Source organism: Thunnus maccoyii, chromosome 12 (genome assembly GCF_910596095.1).
Source record: "Thunnus maccoyii chromosome 12, fThuMac1.1, whole genome shotgun sequence".
In the NCBI taxonomy this organism is placed as follows: domain Eukaryota; kingdom Metazoa; phylum Chordata; class Actinopteri; order Scombriformes; family Scombridae; genus Thunnus; species Thunnus maccoyii.
In genome coordinates, this window is record NC_056544.1 from 15730849 (window position 1) to 15756579 (window position 25731).

General features: G+C 39.1%; 1 protein-coding gene across 3 annotated transcripts in view; it reads left to right on the forward strand.

The window, feature by feature from the left end:
- The first annotated feature begins 6961 nt into the window (after positions 1-6961).
- per2 (period circadian clock 2) overlaps positions 6962-25731 on the forward strand; it is a 33086-nt gene continuing 14316 nt past the window's right edge. For all 3 annotated transcript variants that reach the window (XM_042428006.1, XM_042428008.1, XM_042428007.1), the window contains exons 1-2: positions 6962-7159; positions 16948-17483. In XM_042428006.1, coding sequence (XP_042283940.1) covers positions 17065-17483 — 419 coding nt within the window. In that variant the 5' untranslated portion in view covers positions 6962-7159; positions 16948-17064. The remainder of the gene's footprint in view (positions 7160-16947; positions 17484-25731) is intronic.

The window sequence follows — 25731 nt, forward strand, 5'->3', positions numbered from 1 at the left end:
TCTTTCGTTTCCGTCTACCATATTTAGAGTGGGATCCTTACAGCATGTAGACAAGGAAACAATTCTGATCTGCATGTAATCATGAAACATCATCAGATCAGCAGGAAAAACTGAGCTGTACGAGGCATGGACATCCTGTTGTTTGCACCCAGGACCTTGCACTAAATGTGACCTTTTGAGAAGCCAAATTCTAAGCAGAACGGCAATACGAGTAAGGACTGTATAATCTCTGTGGAATTGATAAAGTTTCCTTTAATCATACATGTTCAGTATGATTCAGTCCCCAGTCCCATACTAGAAAAAGGAATTGTTTACAGAGAAGTTGATCCTAGATGTGCAGACAGCTGGTTAGTCCCTTGCAACATCACTCCAAGACAAAGAGGAGTACTAGAACACTGCTCTGACCTGCTGCTTTTTTTCTGAAATACAAACCATTTTACTGATTGTGGCTTTCTAATCTACTTTATGGCTTGACAACTCACAAAATGTTGGCAAGCAGGAAACTTTATATAGGAGTACTGACACCCACCTACATTTCACTGACAAACTGCATGTGGGAGAGAGTGTGTTCACAGATAGAGGTAGCCTGGTCTCCATGTACTATTGAGAGATAAAACGTTTACAGTCATGCAAGTAACCCAGACTTCTGTTCAAATATAATGGACGGACTACAGCATACAGCAGTCCTACACAAAGCAAAATTTTGCTTCAATCACAAATAATCCACCCATGTTTTCTCTTCAGCCATGGGTGCCAGTTTTAGGGTGATCCCTCCATGCCCACAAGATGAAGCAACTGAATCACTTCCGACGGATTGCTTGTGGGAAGGAGAGTTGCTGAATATGAAAACCATAAAGAAGTACAAAACAGTATTGAATTTTTGTTTTTTTGTTGAATGTGGAATGGATTCGCGCCCATTTGACAGAGAGTGGGCACTAATGCAAGTGACTTATCTTCAGTAAAATAGACCATTTGTCTGTGAAAATTCAAATGTCAGAAGCAACTCTGCTGGCACACATCCAAAAGACTCCATTAGCTCAAGTGGACTATATCAAATTGACAAAATCAAATATCACATATGGAGACTTACACCTTATACCTTGTACCTATGGAGACTTATATCTCAACTTCACTACATCTGCTCACATTTACTTTTAAAACGCTTTTGAAAGATGTGGCCCCAAACACAGACACTTACAAGCAAACCCAAAATAAAATATAAGCTGAGAGGAGATGGAAAAGATTTTTATGGCACTTTTGTATTTTCAGGCAGACACCATCCAACTTGCAGTGTCTACCATAAAAAACAGTTACATGTTTGTACATTCTCTGACAAATTATAGATTTGAGAACAAGAATGCTAATGACCTGTGTCCTTGAAAGACAATAAAACTACCAAATAATCACAGTACCAGTATGGTGGCTTGTCATTAAAAAGTGAATTCTTCTGGAAACAAAATCGAGAGCTGAAAGTTTGTGTGTGAATCAAACGTGCTGAAAGCTGCTGGCATGGAGCTGCTGGGGTGACGAGATCTTTTGACGTTTTCTGTTCTAAAAATCTATCTTGGCCCTCTAATGTGCTTTGATTTGAGATAGTTTGCTTGTCTCCCGGTTGGCTTCATTTGCTGAGTTTTTTCCACATTCACATCCCTTCTGTTCTGCTTTTATAGCCAGAAGTGATGTACTGTATGTGTGTTGTCTGTTCTGTATAATTAACGAGTGACAGAAAATTGAGTAGATCTGGATAAAGTGCTCTAATAATAATCAGTGTTTTTCACTATTGCTGGGGGAAGCTACGGTATGGCTTGGTTTGTGTGAGACATTTAGTCATTTGCCAGTATGGTATTTTTTTCACTGAACAGCATTTTGTGGCTCAAACAAAAATTGCTGCAGCGAGAGAAATCAAAATTTGCTATCTTCCATTCATTTATTTGACAGAACTTCCAAAGGTACCTTCAAAATCTGTCACGTTTCTACAGCTTTCTTGGCAGGAGAGGCAATACTGTAATGAATGTTTGTATGCAATCCACCCACATACTGTAGTTATCTCAAATAAATAACAAGGCAGGCAGCGTGGCCATATAATCTTGAACTCTCTTTAAACAGATTATCCAGGTTTGAGTGTCTCCATGATGCTCAAACCTGGATTAATGTCTGTGTTTTCGTCCTGGCTGTCCTCGTGAGTGTGATGGTATCAACAATTAATGACTACTGTCAACAAGCATAATTTCAGTGTTACTTAAAATGTCCTTATCCATCAACTTTTCCTTAGTTCTATTGCCGAAAGGGCCAACTTATCATTATCTGTCTCAGTGTTTGTGTATAAGCTCTAAGGCATCTACAGTTTCTGATACACTGTTGAGCCCAATGGAAATGTAAAACAGAAAGAGTGGGAGCTGGCGGCAGTCCATCTCATAAAGCTGCTAATATCTGTAGCCCGATCTGAAACTATCCTACATCCTCTGCCTCTGCTCTCCGGAGCTCCGCATGTGACGTAGTTCAAACTGCTGTTATTGTGGAAATAGCACCACTTCATGTCAGCATGGGAGGAGGAGCACAGACTTTAGTGTCCTGTGGGAAGATACGCTTCTTTTCTCCTACTGCATGCACAAGCCTCAATATTTCAAGATATTTGTGGACACAGATTTTACCGCTAACCATATAAGTTGTCTCACCATTTACAGTATGTCAGTTTCCTCAAGAACTGAGTGATTGTGGTAATACTGATGATCATATTTGGTATCTGCCTCACTCCACTCCCTCTTACCGGGGATGCCCTGCTCTTCACAGAGGCCTTGATAACAACAAGGACTGAACTGCTGAGCTGATTTGCGTCATTCTCACACTTTAACTTTCAGGCACCAAACAAGGAAAACACATACTGTATGTTGTATCATCATGTCTCATCCTGTTTTCCAACCATCAAAGGCTCTCATGGATATTATTAATCCTAGTTCAATGACATATTCGGACGCCTGCGTCACTGACTGCGTAAGAGCCGGTTAGCTGTAGGGATCTGATGCTTTCCAGTGGCACCGGAAACACTTTAATTTTTGACTGATTTTATGTTAAGTGGATGGATTTGCTAATGCTGAAGGCCATTTTTAATTCAGGATTTGCAGTAGTAGTAGTACTTGACTCTATCCAGAGGTCATGTTTCAAAGTGCATCGGTACTGATACCATGCATAATTTAATCACATTGTTTACTCGCACTTACCAACAGGAGCCTTTTTCATACATCAGTATGTATAGTTTTTATATTTCTATAAGATTTCATGACATCCAGTAAAATGTGGAACTACTTCAATATTTGAAGCAAGCAACATTCAGTTTTGTTATCGATTTTGTGTCTGCTGAACGGATTTTTGAAATTCAGCATAATTTTGTCACTTTTAATGAATGTCTCTAAATAAAACTCAAAAGCAAGCTCCAAGAAGGCAATTTCCTCACATATGCTCTTTGTCAGTGCAGAACCAAGACATGACCTCACTTTCGTTTGGCTGGATTTGTCTAAAATGAAAAAACTCTAAATGAGGCACTGAATGGATTCCCTTACTTTATTAGCAGCAGTTAATAAAGTCTGTACTCTATGAAATGGCAAAACTTCCAGTGTATAGCCTAGTCTAACAACAACAAAACCATTACTCTAAATCAGTCTATACATCTGTCTCTACATTTATCTATCTATTTGTACACTATCGATATATATCCATCTATTCATCCCACATTCATGTGATTACAAGAGGATGTGACTGAGATATGGGAGTCTAAACATATGTGCGTCCTACTTGTTTTTGGGGCTACACACGCTTTGCATGCTTAACCGCTTTCTCACTTTTTCTCTTTGCACTGGCTCAACCCGACAAAGAGCGCAAGGCAACCAGCACCAGTCAAGTCTTTCTGGTTCTTTTTGCCATCTGGTGCTGTATTCCTTATGTGGAAACTTGTTTTTCTGCGCAAGTAGATCACACAACAGACTCTGCTCCATCTGTGGTCCTAGATAATGCTGAGCAAAACAAAAAGGGAAGCAAGAAAACAATTTTTTTGTGAATACAAATACGAATATGAAAACTTTATTGTCCACAATATGGACATTTTTCTTCAGTTCCACCATAAGACATGTCATAAAAACATAAAAACATACATACGACATTACAATACATCATCTCAGCATACACATTCATTCACATACACATTCAAAAAAGCAAACAAACTGCAGCACAGTCAGGAGCACCATCCTTTATCCTTGTCTACTGGATCCTAGTTTCATTTATTACCTTGACAGCACTTGGGACAAAGGATTTCTTGTAGATACTCAAATTAGCTATCAGTAATCTATAACGTCTCCCTGAGGGTAAAAGTTCAGATTCAGAGAAGGCTCGTTAATAATGCTGTCAGCTTTACTTCTTAAGAATTCATCATACGTACATACATCATACATGTTTTTTCACAATTTTCTGCAGCTTGTTCCCCCTCTCAGTGTTCAGATTACGGTACCACATAATCATGTTAAAAGATAGGATGCTTTCCACTAGACTCTTATACACAATTTCAAGAATATTTTGGCTCACCTCAAAATTGTTGAGCTTGCGTAGCGAGTGGAGGCATTGTGAACATTTTTTAAAAATGTGGTCAGTATTTTCCTTGAAGACTACTGTTGATATATGTAACAAGGCATTTAAAACATACAGCTTTTGTCTCAGTGTTCACACAGTATTTTAGAACTAAAATGTAGACAACTAGTACTGACTCTGTAGCTTATTATTTTATATTTACTGTATGCAGTATGTTGCATGATTAAGATTTTTGTGCACCCAACAAATAAGTCAATTTTATACATTTCTGGACGACCTGCTCATACAAATCATACATGTTCAGAACTTTGACACTGGATTTTTTCCAGTAATAACAGCATGGGAAATTGTCATATTTACAGATCAATGCAAATTAAACAAAATTTGCATCTTGTGATCTTTGTGAAATGATAATTTCTTTCAGCTGACTCTTTTCCATTAATCACCACCTTGTTTTGGCGTTCAGTCGATTGCAAGTCTGTGTTTCAAGCAGATGGTAAGACGGTGTCACAGCAGCACTATGAATGTGTGATCAGAGGCCAGTATAGTGTGAGATATGCTAATTTCACAGCAGTGTGTCAGGATGGAAACAAGTATGGCTGATTGAAGGCAAGATACACTTGTATTTTTGGGTCATGCTTTATACCTCCAACAGTATATGTAGAGTTTCTTCTTCTTTTGCGTCTATGAAACACATTGTAACTCTGTATGGAGCTATATGAGGGAGGGAAGCATGGTGGCTCGGTGTTTAGCATCGTCTCCTGGATTTGAATCTGCCAGCCGGCTGAGGTTTATCCACTGTATGTGGAGATTTCATGTGTCTCACTGAGTCTTCGTGGGTTTCTTGCAGGTGAGCTGATTTTCTCACATAGTCCAGGAATGCAGTTTAATCTTAGACTCCAAATTGCCCGTGGGTGTGAGTGTGAATGTGTTCGTCTACATATGTCAGCCCTATGATAGACTGGCAACCTGTGCAGGGTATCCGCCGCCTGTTGCCTAAAGCATGCTGGGATAGGCTCCAGCCCCTCACAAGCAGGATGAGTGGGTTTTGAAAAAGGATGGATGGCGGGATGAAAGGAAAGGCAATAAGATATTTGCTGATTTCATTTTAATGCATTGTGATTCTTTTATGACACACTATTAGTAACTGATGATGAGCGATCACTATAAGACAGATATGCAAGTGGCAGAGCTTATCATTGATGTAGGCATAAAATTTATTGAAAACAGCTCTAGTTTGCTTCCTCGGGCTTGCAGTATACATTTTAGTATATAATTTGCAAAAACTGCAGTGGATGAAGCAGATTGCTCAAATACACACAGACACTCACAAACACACACACATACACACATACACACACACACACACACACAGCCACTAGGGGGACAAAACAGACTCTGACTCTTCAGAAAAGCAGAAAAAAACAAAGCAATCCCAAACAATCAGTTGTGATAATAAATTTGTTGTAAATGGACAATATAAACATTTTTTTGTCTGTATGTACTGAATGTATTATTTATTGTTTTTTTTTTGGACATTGTCTAATTAAGATGCAAGAACTGATGTTTAAAAATGTAAAATCAGCTGTTCAACTTTAATTTTAAAAAAACTATAAGGAGAATGTAGATGAAAAAGTAAATGTGTGAATGTAAATGTGCTAATCTACAGCATATCCTTAATTCATTGCATACAGCTCTGGTATGGGGCACAAAACATAACTCTTCATGTTTGGGGAGACAGTTTTTATAGTGATACCAAACTAAAATTGTTATGTTTAAACGCAATATGCATGCAACAACACTGCAACAATGCCCAGTTAAATTTTTATGTGAGGGTGACAATAAATTAGATAACAGCTAAGATCAAAAGACTCCTTGTGTTATATCACAAGTCAAAGAACTTTTATGCTTACGCCAATGACTGCGCATCAAACAGTTTACCCACATTGGCCACACACACACACACACACACACACACACACACACACACACACACACACACACACACACACACACACACACACACACTTGTATAACCGTTTAGATAACAGTCAGCCAGGCCGTGCTGAGCTGCAGTGAGCCAACCACCGGCAGCGCTTCATTCACCGGCAGCTGCGTTGTAGTGATTTGCTCTTGCCCCTCTCACGCCGGTTGAAGCCGTGGGTTTCCACGTGAAAGCGGCAACATCCTTATGTAAAAGGACTGACAGCTCTAGAGACCAGTCACAGCGCGGAGCGGCCGTCAACGTAACCGCCCCTAGAGGGGCGGGGGTGCCTATTGGTTCAGAGCTCCGCGATGTAGAGACGGACGGCTCTCTGGACCAATGGGCGCAGAGCTGGAGGCGGAGCTTGGGGAGGAGCTCGAAATGAGGTCACTGCCTGAGCTGGAGATTCAGGGCAAAGTCGCGGTGTTTGTGGAAACCTGAACGAAAGACAGAGCAGTGTGTCAGACCAGCACAGCACAGGACCGACAGCATCTGCCCACACGCGATTTCTATCTGGGATTCAAATACAACGACCTTTTTAAAAACAAGGCTCCACTTCACGGAGACACGACTATCAGCATAGGATCTGTCTTTTAAAAGGTCAGTGGAGTTTTTACTTTTTGGTGGGCGAGCCGTCACATGCAGTATCGTTGTTGCTGTGTGATGAAGACGTTTTAAAAGGAGACAGATGAAGATAGCTCTTACATTAACGCTGTGTGCTTTATGTGAATATGTAAAAATACGGTATGAGCATGAAACGTGAAAGTTGCATAACTGTGTCAGTGTGAGGGTCAATCACGGTCAGTAGACTACAGTGTTTTGGTTTAACGAGTGGCCGTGTTATCTGGTGACTTGCGGCAGAATGGTTGCTCTTGGTGACCCAACAAAACAAGTAGGTGTCCTCCTAAAAGCCTTTAATTGTACTTCATCAATTTTAAATACATACTCATCTGTTTTTAGTATCTGCGCTATGTTTACTAGACGCCAGCTGCTCTGCTAATCGATATTTTTCTACACATCAGAAGTAACTTCAAGAAATGTGCATGCTTCTTGTTGGCGACACCGTTTAAATTACATAATGTAGAACAAAAAGGGCCAGACGACTATAAATATTGTGTTGAACATTCAGTTTAAGATAATTTAAGGGTTTTTAGGCTTTTCAACAGCTGCCATCACCACGACAACCTGGGACGCATTTGGGTGAAAGTCACCAGTTAACACGGTCACTCCTTAAATCGAAACACTGGCCTTGCCCACTTGACAGAGGTGAGGGAGTGACTTGCTTTAAATTGAAATACCAATAATGATCTGCGCTTAAGGAAACTTACTTAATGCTGCAGGGTGGTTTAAGAGCGCAGTTGACAGAGATGACTATGCTGGAAATGTCACACTCACATATGGTGCATTGTAGACGTGCTTTCTGGTGTCACTGTCACATGAAAAACTCCGACATAACGCCTTACATAAAGAGTCCGCTGCAGCAGCACATGGCAGAGCTTCACATACAGCACCGATTATAGAATTTACGATACATGAGTTGCGGTTTTCCCCGAAGAGACAGTCATCATGGTGCCAAGCTTAAGTCAGGCGGATTGTGCACTTAGTTATGATGACACAATAAAGGAAACATTTCCTCATGGAAGCGTTAATCCATTTATTCATTCATAATGTGCTTTGAGAATTGTTAACTTTGTCTATGGCAGAGGTGGGGAGTAACTAAGTATTTTTACTCTACTATAGTACATCTTTGTGATACTGTAACTTAAAGGTGCAGTATGTAGAATTTAGTGGCATCTAGCAGAACAGAAAGTGGCAGAAAGTATGTTCTAATTAGTGTATAATCCCATGAAAGTAATAATCCTTGTGTTTTCATCATAGACTATACCATATATAGCTGCCCAAAAGTGAAGCCAAAACACCTCGATCGCCCCCTGGTGGCTGGCTGCAGTATGGGTCATAAATCCCGCCCCCTCCATGTTAGCGGCTGGTACCGATGGTACCATATGAGCCAAACTAAAAAATCAAAGTTCATGTAAAATAAATTTTTCCCAAAGATGGTTTCTGTCATTTTAGGTAGCTCTTATCATGTTGATGTTTGTCCAAGTGGCCATTTTTCTGACAAGTTTAATTAGTTATTTGACGATATAAAAAGTGGGTGTGATGTCATGATTGACAGCTGTGACAGCCGCCAGTTGGCTGGACACCTGAGGGGGCGTGTCTCACAGGCCGTCATCCCGCCACCCGACTCTACTACGCAGACTCTGTCTCAAAATGACATCACACAAGCAAGATGGCAGCTCCTGGAAACAAGATATTTTGACTTCACTTTTGCAAAGCGGCAATAAGTGGAGATGTGTCGTCCATATTTATATACAGTCAGTGGTTTTCATTACCTTAGAATGAGCCCTTTCTATCTACATAGCGAGCAGGTCTTCTTACACAGAGCCCGCTATGTTGCATCGCTATGCTTCTACAGTAGTATTTAAGTATTTCTTTGTTGTGAAAGTGTACTTTTAATAAATACCATTTGTCGCTGGTATTCAGCTGTAGTTACAATTCTACAGCTAAAAACCTTGTATCTCCAAAATTTCAACTTTTTAGAAAAAAAATGATAAAATTGCCTATTTTTAGCTCGATGACATAATGCATTTTTGACAACATGTAAGGAGTTTAAAAAATGGAAGGAGGTTAGGGAAAGTTCTCAACCTGCAGCAGCATAATCTGAAAGCATGAAGGTCCCATCAAAACTGGAGATACCTGGTTTTTACCTTACAGTGATTGTACAGAACATTAGTGGAGTTTAAACTAACATTACAACATTAAAATACTGTTTGCTGGCCAATGTATCATTCATTTAACTCTCTAAGGGAGTACTTTTACTTTGATACATGACTGAATTTTACTGCGTTTTACTTCAAGTGGAAGCTTGAATGGATGACTTGTCATAGAGTATGGTTTCATATTTACCTTTTGGTGCATTTACTTAGGCAATGAGTCCATTTTAGTCAGGTCTAGCTGTTGTTAGCCTATAGCAAGTCTTGTATAGCCATAGTCATATTCAGCATTCTCCTTGTGACTCTAAAGGGAGGAGAAAGGATGGGTGACGCATGTAAGGTTGGCAAGGGAGTCATTTAGACTCGTCTATCTGACTGTTGCAATCAGTGGAAAGTTTTGGCATCTAGCCGGGTACAAATTTCCCCGCCCACAGTGAAAGCACCCAGGGAGGTTCATGCAAATTGCTTCTTTCCCCTACTTATTGTTAGGCAAACATATTTCCAGGATTGGAAGGTTTCTCCCAAAGCAGATCGGGGTTTCTCTAAAACAAACATTTTTAACAGTGCTAACTCAAATTGGAAAAGTGCCACAGTATCTGTGCAGCTGTGTGTGTGGACTCCGTACTCCTGAATATATCTTTTCCTGTCAGTCAGCAGCTCTATGTGGAGTTAACTAACTGAACTCTGGCCTTGTAATTAAAGACAAGAAGGGAAAACGTAAGCTTTGCTCTGTAATGGAAAAGTTCACTCTTGATCTGAACACTTAGGTCTTTGTCCTCAAAATGGAAAATGGATAGAGCCTTAGGTGGTCTAGGAACGTGCGGTACAGTGGGTGGAGTGCAATGTGCATCTGATCCATTATAGCTATTTAAAATGTAATTGAACATAGATGTAGGTCAGTGAATGAAGAAACAACTCCATGGAACAACCTCAGTCATGTCTGCACATGAAGAGACTCACTGCACTTGTTGTTCTAAGAGTTGAATATCAGCAGCTATGTTTGCACATGCACAAAGCATCAGATTACTGTGAGAAATCACACATAGAAAAGAGAATAACATATCAAAGTGTGCAGCAATAGACTGATACTCTAAAACACCAGATTACATGCAGATGGTCAGTAAACAGATTTGCAAATATACATGCTTAAAAATCCTTTCAGAAACATGATTAAGGGTTTAGTCATCAGTAGTATGTTTCTTGACAGAAATCTAATTATGTTGCTGCAGAAAAGTAAAAAGCTGTGTCAACGATAGGTTATTAAAGTTTACTTTGTTTTGACCAAATGTAATAATGAAGCTGTTATGTGTGGTGTCAGACTAAGAGCTGGGTATTGTTGAAAATGTTTCTTAATTTATATCATATAACATATGCGATACCCAAGTTTTGTATCAATACCAAAGTGATACAATAGCTTACTGTACTTTTCTGATATGAACTAAAATACAAAACTAAGCTATTATGAATTAAATTAAGCAATATCTGATAATATATTATGCATGTTATATTCTCAGAGTATTAACTTTTAATATTTAGATTTTATACTCAGCCCTAATCAGAGTTTTTACAGCTGTTGTTGCAGTTTTGCTGAAAAATAATCTTAACTTAAGGTTCACTTGCTATTTTTTTTGCAGCTTTCAACTGCATCTAAATGTCCTCATGTTTTTGGGTAACAAACCCCCATTATTCAGCTATAATAACTGTAAATATGTAGTGTTGAACGTTCCTGTTCCCGCACCCCTCCAACTTTTTTCTATCCGAACCCACTTACTGTAACTTACGTAAGGTCCTCATGTAAATTGAGTCCGTTGTACAGGATGTTGACTACACACTGTAATTAAGAACATTAATGCCTCCAACATGATACACAGTTATAAAACTGCAGCTACTCCTGCGTGGTTGAATAAAATGTTTTGAGACGACATATTAGATAACATGATTATAGGACTTTTAGGACGTTTTATGATTTTATATATTTCATTTGGTGATAAAGAAGTCAACGTAAGTACAAATGACTTCTGAGTACTCAGTGTTTGTATTTGTGTAATCTGCCGGAATGTTTCTTCCAGAATAGATGAATTACAGAAAAATCTTGTTATTGAATGAAATCACAGCTAGAGTTTTTGATCCCATAGCCTCTGTGTATGTTATGTCAGTAACTTTTTGGAGAGCCAGTTTTTGAAATTACTACAGAATAAAACAGGATCCTTACTTGTAATAGACTAGAGTTAAGGCTGGGTAATTTGATTGAAATGAGCATTTTAGTATTGTTCAGAGTATTTTCTTTTTACATATCACAACATATAATATAATTTATTCAAACAGTGACACTATATCATCACATCACAATAGGAATCAGTTAAATTATCCCTCATTCATTCATGTAAGCAGTAATGAATGCCTTCAGGTAGTTAGCCAATATTATGCTGCAGAAACCTAAAATTAACCTGTTAATTAGGACACAGACAGAAGAAGTCAACTGTTTTAAATGTGAATGAAATCTTGTCACATTATTTTAACCAGTGTTACACTGAATCTGCAATATTGCAATGTTAAATTGTCCAGGTTTGGTTGAGGCTGCAGTCCTTGCTCTGATGCCTGTTTCCTACATGGCATGACTGTTCCACACAGATTTGGGTATTTCTTTTTGAGGTCACTGGTAGCACTGATTGGGAAACAGCAACAAGTTGGAAAATAAAGACAAGACAGAAGAAGGTTAGATACTGGGGACTAGACCTTACAAACATCATCAAACTTTAATTTCCCATCCTGATTACAGCCTTAGCTTTAATGGTTATAAGCTCTGTCTGAATGTAGTGTTCCTTTTTTCAAATAAAAAAAGGGATTTCTTTTTCAGTGATTCAGAAAGGCCAAGTGAGCAACATGTTCCCAAGCGGTCAAGAAGCTATTTCATCCCTTTATAGCCCAGAACGGCCTTTTGATTGCATTTAAATGACTGAAAGGCACCAAGAAGAGTAACTTGTAATTCTGTTATGTTTCTCATTTTGCCTCGTTAGCCACCTGTTCCTCTTTGTACCTGCATCAGTGCAAGCTTCCTAGACCTGCTTCCAGCTGTTGTGCATGCTGACAGGAAAACATTATAACTGACATTTAAATGTGTCATGATCTGTGTTTATAGATCATGCTAAACTAGTGAATGTTACAGACTGAAAAGTGACACTGCGGCAATATTAGAGAAGAGTATATATCAAACTCCCTGTGAGGTAGCTCACCCAAATGATGATTGCTTTCTTGGTAGGGACACAGGAAATCAAATAGACAATACTCCTCCCTCGGCTTCCTTCCCTGCAGCAGCTCAACAGGATGGAATAGGTCGGAAGCACAGTCCTTTAGTTAATGAAAGGAAAAAAGAGAATAATCACAGATGTTGAATTGGCCTCAGGTAACCCTTACTGCTGCATTGGATTGGGCATTTTATAGACTATTATTGAAAATGGTAACGAGGTGGTTCAAAAAAATGCTCATTATGAAATGAATGTTATTGTATGCTCTTTATTAACTATTATATCATACTTTAAGCAAGTTGACATTTGAATAAGTGCCCTGTTTTGAGCAAGTTCTCTACTTCTATAAACAAAGAAATGAAATGGGTCTGTGCAATAAATCATCTCATAAATTTTTCAGTGTTGTTAGTGCAAATATTTGATTGTCCATTTTGAGTGCTGGGACACTGTGTTCTCTATGGTCAAATAAGCCTGCAGCTGCAGTCTTGTTGGTATGCAGCTGCAAAAATCTCTTTTTGTCCTCTTCTATTTTTCTTATACTGCATATTCATTTACATTGTGTCTTTGATTTACTCTTTCTCTTTTAATTCAGTTCAAGTTCAATTCAGTGCATTATTTTCACTGATATGAAATAATGTTGCTTAAAATAAAATAGCTCAAAAACAATGAGAGCAACAAAAAAAAGTAACAGTATGTCACTCGGCTAAACTTGAATATAAAATCTGTGCACTGTAGCTTTGAGTCAGTTGTGCAGAGCATCTACAGTAGTAAGAGAAACTACATGCGACAGTTGGGGATGTTCTTTCACTCATGACCATGTTGGATTTTACTAACGTAGGTGCAGAAATTCAGGTATTGGATTTCATTGAAGGATGAAGATTTTCAAAATAAAAAGTATTTCTCAGAGCAGAAGAAGAAGTGTATCTCTGTCTACCTGCTCTGTCTAAACTGCTCACCATCTTTATCTTATCTCTGACAGAGTTGAGTACCTCAGCTGACTTGCATTCCCTGTATCCAAGTAGTTTTGGTAGAATTGGAGCGTAACTGTAGGATTATTGTAAAGACAGTCTCACTCTCTCTTAATCTCCCCCTCTTCCCTGTAAATCTATCTCTTTTACAACTCTTCTGTCTCTTTATCTCTCTCAGACTGTCTGCTGGAATCAAGCCAACTGATTTGATTGTTCGAGGTAATGAGGTGAATGTTTTGCAGTTAGTTGGTAACTAGTGTGAACTCTTGGACTTCATGAATACTTGGCACAATGACGGTCAGCTCTTTAACTTTGGCCCGCAGTTTGAGTATTAGTTGCTGCTTCTGAAGCAGTGCCTGCCAAAAACCTCCTCTGAGCAACAAAAACCCTGGGCAGTGGTTTGTGCAGAATGTTCAGTATGTACACTATGTTGGCTTAGTCATCTCTCTCAGTTAGATGTTCCAATGTGTAATAGAAGGCTTTTTATGAAGGGGCATTTTTATCATCTGCTGCAGAAAATAGTATAACCACAAAGCTGATCTCAAGTGCGTTACTTTTCACAGAAGACAAGTCATTGCCAAAATCATTGCTCCAGTTTAGATGAACAAGCAATCTCCATACAATGGAATGCTATTTGCTCACTCATCTCTTCTTGACTGTCTTGGTCATTTTGCTGTATGTTGACCCAGTTCACACAGTAGCAAAGACTTTGAGAAACCCCCCGCTTTGTGAAAGGTCAGCGATAAGCAGGCTGGTGATTGTTAACAGATTGGTCAATCATTAATGCGTTTAATCATTTTCACTCTGCTATAAAAGTTTGGCAAAATCATAACCATTGTGTCATGTTACGTAATTCATGAGGCACTCTGGAGTTCCAGATGATACCGGTTTCAGATACAGCTGGGGGAGGGGGTGGGCAGGTCCCCTCAGCCTCCCTTCTGCATAACAGACTTAAGCCTTTCATTTTGCCTATATATAATTTACCCAGTATTTCTAGAACAGTAATTTTTTCTTGTGTAGGTTTCAATTTTTCCCATTTTCAAACTTCAGCAAATTGTGAAACTATCAAATCTGTCTATGCTTGTTCATTGCTTGTGTGTACAATCTGTATAATTTTGCCCGTGTTCTTTTTTGTATGTTAAAGTAAATAAGACACAGACAGAGAGAAGAAGATAGATAGATATACTTTAGTGGTAGTAGTAGGTAGGGAGATTCACCTTATAAACTGAAGCTTTGAACTTATTGATCAGGTGCACTGTGAACAGAAAGCAACGGAGGGTTAGCTGGATGACTATTTTTACCATTATACTGTAAAATGTTTAATAAGAATGTTCATAAAATCAAACAATAGTGCCGACAAACCAAATGCTTTAGAGATTTCTGAATAAATACGAACACATATTAATTTGGAATAATTTGCAAATACATTTAACAAATGTAAATCTTTATTTTTGTGATTTTTATTGAGGCCTTTTGCATCAACACAAAGGCTTGGTGAACATTTAGTTGCCTTTCTACCATTATGTACACACACAGTCTAACACACAGCTTTCAACAGATCATTAGCAGATCAACAGACAATGTGAGCGTCGCACTTGGCCTATGTGAAAAAGCTTGTGCTTGCATGGGCTTGATGCTAAAGACTAACTCAGTTCGACTAAATAAACACACATGCTCATCCCCAAAGAGCTCAGGTGAATTAAGAAGGGCACGGCGCTGTGGCTCTTTAGTCAGAGTATAAAATAGATATTTTTCCGTTGCAGGGCAGAGAGGAAGGCCTGCCAGCGCCTAGTCAGGTTATCCCTGGAAATTAGCCAGACTGGAGGTTAGATACGGACACTTAGTGGCTGTCATGTGACTTTATCTTGCTGCCTAGAAACAGGATTATGCAAGTAATAGCATGTTATTTCTCTGTGCTCTAAATCTCAAATTTGACCATAACTAAGAGGTAAAAGTTATGTTTCACAATGTTAAAATGTAAATGTACAAGAATTCAACTTGCTGACTTGGTGAAAAATGGTCAGGCTAAAGTACAAGAGAACCTCACATGGAGACAATCATTTGAACCATGGATTACATGCATCACCATGGTATTATTATGGCATAATTCTATATCATTATGGGCTGAAGCTACTCCCACTACCTTTTCATCCACCTTTTCATCTTGCACTTTTTAGATCATCCTGTACGGTCTCCACATAGATTTTACTTTTCAAATTCTCTTGTAAATCTTCAGTCTTCCTCTTAGTTCTTTCTATAATTACTTTGTCAATAGACAAAAAGATGAATGCACAGTTATCTTTGAACCACATTCCCCCGTGATCAGTTGACAACTCATTACTGTTACTGCTGTAATATATTTTTCTGAAGATGATCCAGAGAAAATATTTCTTTCTGAAACTTGTCACTTCCTGTATCCAGAGGAAATTTCCTTGGAAAGATCTACACATTAGTGGGTGGTTAGAACAATGGTTTACAAATGCCTATTCCTTATTCTTCTGAACTCTTGCATTCATGTAGCATCATTATCTGAGATGACACTGATTTTGTATCATACAGGGCAGTGTATTTAAAACCCTGCCTGCTGCTATCGTGGCCTTCAGATAAATGGTTTCTAGTGTTTTATGTGCCCCAGGTTAGATTATCCTTTTGAAAGGGTTGGAGGCCTCAGATGGGACAGATCCACTGTTCTAAAAGGCCACACTGTCTCTATTATGGAGCATTTTCAGTGTACATCAGAGAAGCCCTTCAGAGGTCAGGAGTTAAACCCTGCTATGTGCTCTGATATCGCACCAGACAAAAGACAGAAAGACGCCTTTTTGAAGGATGACTGGTGGAGCATTGCTTCATGTCCTTGAAAATTTTTAACTGTGTGCTTGCTTGCATAAATGGCTAGTGTGTGTATGTGTTTGTACACACAGTACCTGTATATGTGCATGCTAATGATTGAATATGTTCTTGTGTTAAAGAACCATGATATTTTGCATGTTTTGACTAATTTAATGCAAATCACCCACACTTTACATACCGCTGACTGTTCTCATAAGCATAATATAATGTTTAGGTTGGGTTCCTCTCTTCCAGTTGGCCACTGTTTTCGGTTCATGTCAGTAAGGCATTGAAAATATGTGAAACTTAGTTGACATAGAGGAAATGCATTAATCTTTCTAAAAACCTATGCTATGCCTTTGCAAATGGTACATGCTAACTTATACACAGTTTATAGTTAATATGCTCAAACACGAAAAAATACCAGTATGATTTTTGACTTTCAAAGGGATTGAGAAGGTTTAGTGCTTAATGTATGGCAACTAACCATATTTTAAAATTATTTAAAATATGCGTAGCTTGCAGAGCACAAGACTTCATTGCTAACATGTATAATATCCTTCTCTGTACAGATCAGACCGCTTCCTGTCCCATTCCCTCTGGCAACACCCTTGTGAAAATGGGGTGATTGTGTTCTGTTATTATCCAGTTAACTAACCTAGAACGAACCCAGGGCAGCACTCCTCCTGATGTCAGAAGATTCAGACTCCAAGTCCTACTGCTTCCCAGTGCTGGAGGACCAGGATGGAGCCTCAGGATGCAGAGCGTCCACCGCATGCAGCTCCATGGCACAGCTACACCGGATGAGTGGCTACAGCCAAGGTGGGCCTGACCTAGGCCTCCCCTCAGAGGGCAGCGACAGCAGCAGTCAGGACCCTCCCGCCTCACCCCACAACCATCGCAAGAACGCTCGCTCCCGCTCCCTCCCTGAGGAGGACGTGGAGATGAAGAGCAGCGGGTCCAGCGGGAGTGGGAGTGAATCGCACGGCAATGAAAGCCACGGCAATGACAGCCATGGCAACGAGAGCAACGGCCATGAGTCAATGGGCAGCTCCAATGGAAACAGCAAAGACTCTGCACTTCTGGAATCTTCTGAAAGTAACAAGAGGTGAGTGGTGGTTGTGGTAGAAGCTAGGATGTGTCTTTTGGCATACTTATTTGTGAGTGTAAGTAAGAGAGAACGAGAGAGACTAGAGTGGATGGCATTTGCAAATCCCTTGTTTGAATAATAGCACCTCTACAATCCAGGAACATTCCTGCATCCAGTGATGTTCAGTCCTCATTGTCTTTTGGTCACAGTAAATCAAACTGTTGATTCCTTTTTTAAGATAAAACTCTCCTGAGCCAAACAATCCCTAAGTTCTGGGAGGACAGTTAGGATAAGGAGTCAGTAGCAGGAGATATTAAATAAGGCCAACAGTTGCTCTTTCAAACAGTTTACATGGCTGACAGGAAAACTGTGTTGTAAGATGAGTGCTGTTCTCATTGTGGTCAAACAGCTGCATGTAAAATGAGGTTTGTTGATTTAGCAACACAATCATAAATCACCCTTTAAACACAAGCGGTATAAAGCATTAAATATGCAGGATGCCAACACCAGTACATTTGATATCTACCAGTAGATCAGCAGAAAAGTTAGAAACAACAAATAAATCCCAACTGCAGCAGTCATGGGTCACAAAAAAGGGTCATAGCTGATACATGTCTGTACAAAAAAAAATACATTGAATGATTTTCTGTAACAGTGCTAAAAGTAGACCGGAGCTAAACTGTTGTGGAAACACCACAACTTAGTGGAAAAAATTATGCCGGACTTCACTTCTCTTCCTTTGGCCCTGTAGTCGACCTTATTATCATATTCATGTGGAGCGACATCGCTTAGGCATAAAGGATGAAAATTCATGTGCGATTTGCCATCTGCCATCACAGTCTGGTTATAATGAATGCAGCTATCAGCCTCAGATGTGTTTGTCAGCATTGACTAGTGTCTGTGCTGTTGATGAATGAGTGATGGCTATCTAGCTCTTGACCAAATTGAAACTGCTCTCTGGGTTTTCTTTGACCATGAGAGTTCTCCCGCAAAACAAAATCTGAACGGATATTGATTTGAATAATAGCTTTTAAATTATATTGCTCTTATCGATGCTCTTCCTGCCAGCTGAGGACCTCCTACAAGTGAGATTGATGTAAATCTGCACAGCCACATACAGACATGCTCTCCGTCAAAACATTTAATTCACGGGACTGAGGCCAGATATGAATTCAACATCATTCCGTCTTACCACAACTGTGTTATCATTCACTAAACCTGAACGCGTGCCAGCTCACATTACATACAAGTGGCTCACATTTTGCTTCTGGTCTTCATGAAAGCCAACGTTATCTGATTTGTGCATACGACAGAAAACATTGATTTGGTCTTTCACATGCTGTCTGCATCTGTTGGATCTGTATAAATTCACATCCACCATTCTTCTACATGATGACCAGACACTCTTTCACTTATTCAAGAAATGAAATGTGTTTGATGTAGATATAAAAGCAGCCACAACCTGCAGTCAGCCTCACAGTACTGAACCTCTTCTGTTTCCAGCCAGAGTTTGGACTTTTATCTATCAAAAAGTTTTTACTCTTTAGATGGTGTTTATTTTTTTGAATAAGATCAACCACAATTCTTTCACTGCACAGATGTTGGATATCATTTTGTTAAGCTACTCTTGCTTTAATTCACAGTGTTACTGTCTATATCAGTGGTTCCCCAACCATTTGAAATGTGTCTACTGTAAGAGATCTGGTGGCACCTTTAGATTTATCGAAGCACTGATCTACCAAAACTAGGTGAAATATTTAGACAGAGTCACATATATTGATATCTGTGACTGGAAAGCCTTGAGGCCAGTAGTAGATATATGTTAGTGGAGCCACCTGTCAGTATTTCATCAATCTATCAGGTTTGTTTGTTTGTTTGGGGACTTTTTTTGTTGAGATCTAAATTACAGTGCAGAAGCCAAAGATATGTTTTAGGTAATTTAGAATCAGTCGTCATTACATAATTTGTCCACCTGAGAAACCGTAAAATACAACATTCTTAAATGACCAAATTAGATGATTCCTATAAAAATGTTAGCATCTTTCACATGTTTATGTAAACAAAAGTCAAAATCGATAGCTGCTTCAAAAATCCAGTATTCATTTGTTTATACTTTTTGACATAATTGAAACTTTAGCATCACTGAATCTGACACTGGTGTGGTGCTACAGCATACCTGGCATCACCACTAGAAAAAAGTGGTGTCCTGTCTGTTTCCTTTGACAAAACATAACTTTTTCATTGGCAAAATGATAACAGACATATTATAGTATTCAATTTCCCATCTCTCCCTTGAGTTCCTGTGACAGTACTGATTGAATTAGGGGATGAGGTCGCTTGATTTATTGTTTTGAGTGAGTTAACAAAGAAGGCCGCTATTCATCTGCTGTCTGTTACCAGATGTTAAAAGCTTTATTTTACTTTACTGAGCTTGGAATAAGGTATTTGGTTGAATCATGAGAATAGAACATTTCCAAAAGTCCTGAAAACTGCCCAGACATGACCACAGCATGACCAAAAATAGGTTCCGACACAATGTAGTCTGCACAGGAGAGAACCAGAGCCTAGAGTCTAGAGTGGTGGAAAAAAATAAAATCAATGTTGCTCCCAGCAGGAAGACTGGATTGATGTCATCTACAAGGCTGTAGGCCAGAGGCTGGCTTTCTCCTAATGCCAGATGGGTTGTGTCACTGCTTGTTATTGCCATGGTAACGCAGTGTTTGTCTTTGTTTATCACTGGGCGGAGCAAGCAGAGTTACGTGCGCTCACGTTCGTAATCTCTCACTTTAAGCCGTGCCTCTCTTACCTCACTTGAGTTTTTGAATCCAGATCTTTTTTTTTTTCTTTTTTTTTTAAAAACACTCCCTTTTCCTGTCTGCATCGTACATTTCTCACACACACACACCAGCTCCCTCGCTTGTCTGACTGCAGCTGCTATTCCCTCGCTCACTTTGTTTCTCTATTTCCTTGTTTGTCTCCCTCTCTCATCCCTCCCCCCTCTCTTCTCTCAGTTGAACTTGTAACCTTTTGTACCCATTTTTTGTAAACTGCTCCCTTAACTCTAAATAGACTCTTTATCTCTCTCTCTCACTTTTTTTTCCAATTTACATTTCTGTCTCTAACTTTTTTCTGTCTTTTTTTCTCTCTCTACATTTCTCTTTTCTCTCTGTTGCTAATTGAGAAACACGATACCTGACAGCCAAGCCATTTCCACATGCTGAGATGTGGACTTAAATATTTTTGGTGGACCATGTGGATTAAAGCCATAGCATCAGCCATAAACACCATTTCCTCCTGTCACAAAGATCCTACTTCACCCGTCTGTGGTCCTCAGCTGTATATTAGTACAAGAGAGAGAGAGATTGTGGTTGTAGCAGTGTTAGAACAAAGAAAGCTGATGTAAAACAAACAACAGTCCCACAGAATGTTGTTGATTGCCATCAAAAGTCACAGTCACATGAAAAGATGGATATCACTCCTCGGGACATATTTACACTAGATTATCTCAAAGACTGGAAGAAGGAGGGAATAGTTAACTTATGTAATAAGGTAAAAACTGTTTCATGTTTTATTCTTTCACAACAATGAGTCATATTGAGCAGATGTAATAAGGCTTTTGTGACAAAGCAAGACTTAGGTATCAAAATGAAAATAAATCCATGCATATTACCAAATTTAGCACAACTTTAAAGCACAAAATAGTTTTTTTCATAAATATTGTGATAAATCATCACTAACAGACCTTTTTCACAGCAGACTTGACTTACTATATCACAGCAAGATAACCACTGGTGTAACTAACAACACTAACGATGGCTCCGTTTCATTGAGTGTTGTAGTGAGCTGTTACAGTGAGTGAGCACACACAACACCAGAATACAGTCTTTATTATTAAGATTGATTAAACCTGTGCTTTTCCTATTTGGACATGTTAAAATTTCTGCCATGAAAAAAGTCTGTTGTTTTGCATGTCACATGCTGTAAGTTGAGTGGAGGTCACAAAATACACCTGTATTTTCTAGCAAAAAGTACATTATGAAGATAAAGGAACATTCCAAACAAACTTCTCTGCAGCAGGACCTGGAAGGCTTGTGAGGGCAGAGAACAAGAATGCAGCAAAGCACAGAGAAATGAGGAGTAAAACGACCGCTCACCCACAGTCCTGTACAACTTGACAGAGCCTGAGCTGCTTTAAACTCTGACACAGTGTCAACAGAAGCTGAATTGTGCAGGTGTGCCTCAAAAACTGATAACTGTGTATTTGATAGTGGTTGGAGAGGCAATTTGTTAATGTTGTAACATCCAAGTAATGTCAGCCTGTTATTTATAGTAACATCTTGTATCTGAGAGATGAGTCAGTGTCTCTTGAGAGCTGCGGATTTAGTGTATTAGTTTAGGTATAAGCTTGTAGGCTAATATAGTGGGTCTCACAAGCTCACACACATGCACACATGTTCACTTATGTTACTTAATTTCCTGGAGACTAAAGCCACAGATATACTCCCGAGCTGACACGTACTCGGCCAGCTGTGGACACCACAGATGCATAGTAGCTCTGTGTATACTACTTTCTAGAGTCCGCTTGGAGGACGCGTCCCACACATGCGCAGTAGGTCGGCGTCTACAGGAAGACAGCGCTGTGACTATGCAGGGCAAAGTGGAGGTACGCAGATGCCCGCACAGAGCCTACGCATACGCAATATTTTTTTTTCCCAGGATGGCAAAGTCATGGCCTGCCCCTCTCCGCCTCTGATTGGCTTACCCTGATATTCCTACCTTAACGTTAACCAGTCTTACTCCTCATGCATGAACCTAACCAACCAAACCAATAAAGGCAATGAGGACTAGCCAATCAGAGGCAGAGTAGAGTGGGTCATGACTTTGCCATCCTGAGAAGAAAAATTTTGCTATGCATAAACCCTCAGATGATGAAATTTCCATCACGTGGAGTCCAGCAGACTCTTGCATACTTGCAGATGTGGAAGGTATAATTTCAGGTTTACCCTAACAGTAACCATAACCACTGACCCAAAAATGATCTTTTTCCAAATTGGAGACGCGGCTTTTGTCCCCAGTTGGACAAGCTGTCCCCAATTAACTGGCCTTTAGTCTGAAATTTTTCCCCGAAAGTAGCCTATGACAAATGTACAAGCATCATGTTCAAGTGCCTCCAAGTCAGAAAAATTTGCATACATACTGTCAGAAAGCCTTATTTTATAATCTCAACTCGTGAATATGTCCAGATTGAAAATACCTTATCTTTCATCCAAAAGAAAACAATCATTCACACAATTGTAGTTTGCGTTTATTGTTCTCATTTATTTATCATTTAGAGTTGTACAGTTAATTGATAGTCATTATAGAGAAAAACAACATCAGTTTTTAAACCCGCTGGAGCTCCTTTGCCTCACTCATATGCAACTGATTCCCCGTTTTATTCATGTTTCTTCAATGTAATGAGATATCCACACACACACACACTTGATGAGGTGAGCGGTCAAATGTTCACACAACCTGTCAGTTGAAGGTCAGAAAAAAAAACCTCCTGCACAGAGTAGCAACTAAAACTGACTCCTCTGCCTCTTTTAGCACTTTCCTCTGGTAACATGTTTCCACGACTCACAGACTTACTACCACCTACTTAGCCTACTGTCTCAGACACTAATACATGCTCAGTCTGTCTAGTCTAAAACCAGCTGTTGCATTCTTTGGTACTGAAGTCTATATTTGGTAGAATTAGATACCTTCTTTTGCTTGGAGAGGCCATTTGTAAAGGTGTTTTCTATTGTTAGCCAGGTAAGCAGGTTATTCATAGTAACCTGGGTTGTAGCTCAGGTGAGTCAGTATCTTGGACAGCTGTTAATAGTCTTTAGGTAAGCTTGTAGCCTAATACTGTGGACTAAATACACATGGTTCAGTGGAGTGTCTACGTAGTATGACTTTGTTGTATTACTACCACAGATACAAAGTTCCTGGCTTTAGGTTAAATTAGCTAAAACTATGCATGGCTTTCTGTGTGTTTATTCTTTTTGTCAATCGTTTTCCTTTGGATTGCTGCTCTTCTAGCCCCACTCCCATGCTGCCTGGCACTGTTGATTTGTCATAGCAGCAAAACCTGCTATGACAGCTGTAACTAATAACATTATAATAATGTTTTTTTTGTCAAGTATGCCAATGATCCAGCCTGAGCTTTGAGTCATTATCACTGTTATTAGTTACACTTGTATTGTGTCTCAAACATACTAATAGTATATGATTCTACTATATGTCTTTTTTTCAGTTAGTATACAATAAATCAATCTAGCTTACTGTTAAACTAACAAGAAATGACAAATATGCGAACTGACAAACTGTGATTTTGGAACGACACTGACAATCAAACTTCACAAAGAGAAAGCAAAATGTGTTTCCAAAGTAAAGATACTTTGTCTGAGATCTTCCTGGACCATCATCTGCCATTAATTCTATTGTATTTATTTATTTTTACTTTTTATTTTTTGCAGCTGTGAGTATTTCTTCTATCTCTGTTGTGCATTGTTGAACAATAGTTAACATCAACAGTCAAAATTCCAGCATATTTAGAGTGCACTCTGAGTATACTTCATTTTCTTTCAAAATGTCCATCATGATAAAGGTTTATTAAACCACCTTGCCCTGATCGTCACCTTGGGCAGAGAAACTTCCTGCACAAAGTAGAAACTAAAGCAGAACCTCGTCCGCCTCTGTTTTGGCAACACATTTCCACAGAGGTCAGCACAAAGACTGTGATAAACTGTTTCTAAGTCTCAGACACCAATACAGGTTCAATCTGTCTATTCTAAAGCCAGCTGTTGCATTCTTTGGTATTGAGGGCTATATTTGACAGAATTAGATACCTGCTTCTGCTTGAGGAGGCTATTTGTAAAGGTGTTTTCTATTCTTAGTCAGGTAAGCCTATTATACATAGTAACCTATGTGACGATGAGTCAGAGTCTCTGAGAGATGTCGATTTTAGTGTATTAGTGAAGCGTTAAGCTCGTAGGTTAATACAGTGGATCACACACACACACCTGAGCTGACTGCCTGCATTCTGCATGAGTCTAACCTTGTTGTGTTTCCATGAAAGATACAATGTTCCTTTTTTAAATAAAGGATGTTATTTTTCCAGACCCACAGATCTAGAAACATGCATGAGAATGATAGGACATGTTAAAACCATCCATGTAAAAAATGTCTTAACTCAAAGTCCACTTTCTAGCTTTTTTACAAACTTTTAAATTCATCTCCATCTTCCTCAGAAAATGAGAATTTGCTCAGTTTTAATTACGTGGCTTAAGTATGGCACTCCGGTCCTGTGACAACAGGCTGTTGTTATAGTGGTGGTTATGATGACAACAGGTACTTAGGATGACAAATGAGGAAAGTCCATCCACTGAGGATGACCATGAGATGTTGTTAAAAGCTCTGGAAAAGGCTATTATGTGGACCTTGAGTCAATGTCAAACCACTTCTGTCAAACGACTGTTTCTAAGGTCTAAAATAAACGTTCACAGTCTACATGTGAAATATTCACTTGAAGTTTGTCATTTTATATAATAAATGATATATATATATATATATATATATATTGTTTATAGCAGACATTATACTATAATGATATTTACAGTTTCAGGGCTCTAAGTGAGCCCCAAAAGTTCTAGCAGCACCTCTGCTTCCAGTTGTATTTAAGCCCCTAAATCCCTCTCTATTGGAGCCAACCTGTTGTGCATCCTTTGAGCTACTGAGGCACTTTAAGTCCCCCTGAAGGTGAGACTGACCTCAGAGTTGGAGTGTGGTTTCTTTTGTAACCTCACTCCCAAATGAGAGATGAAGCTGCATGCACATTGTTCCCTATTCTGTTCCACAAAGGCAAAAATGAGCTGATCTTTTTTAGGCCCATCCTAACAACACTCCATATTGTGAGACTGAGTATACTTGTTTTTTTATTAGGTCATTTGAGTACCTTTGCAACAGCAGTTGTCTCGGCTGGGTGAGAAGGAGAAGCATGTATGAAACGTGTGAAATTTGTGCTTTTGAAATATCACAATATTAAGGTAACATTTTGTACCCAGTTAGTACTTAGCTACTCTTAGATTAGATAATGTGGATTATGTATATTTGTTAATCTTTAATTGATAAAGTAGACTCTATTCAAAGATTTGGGCAAAATAAACATTTAAGGAACACTTTGACAATGGCTGACATGAATGAAAAGCAGATTTAAAAACAGTCCTTCTGAATGAGAATC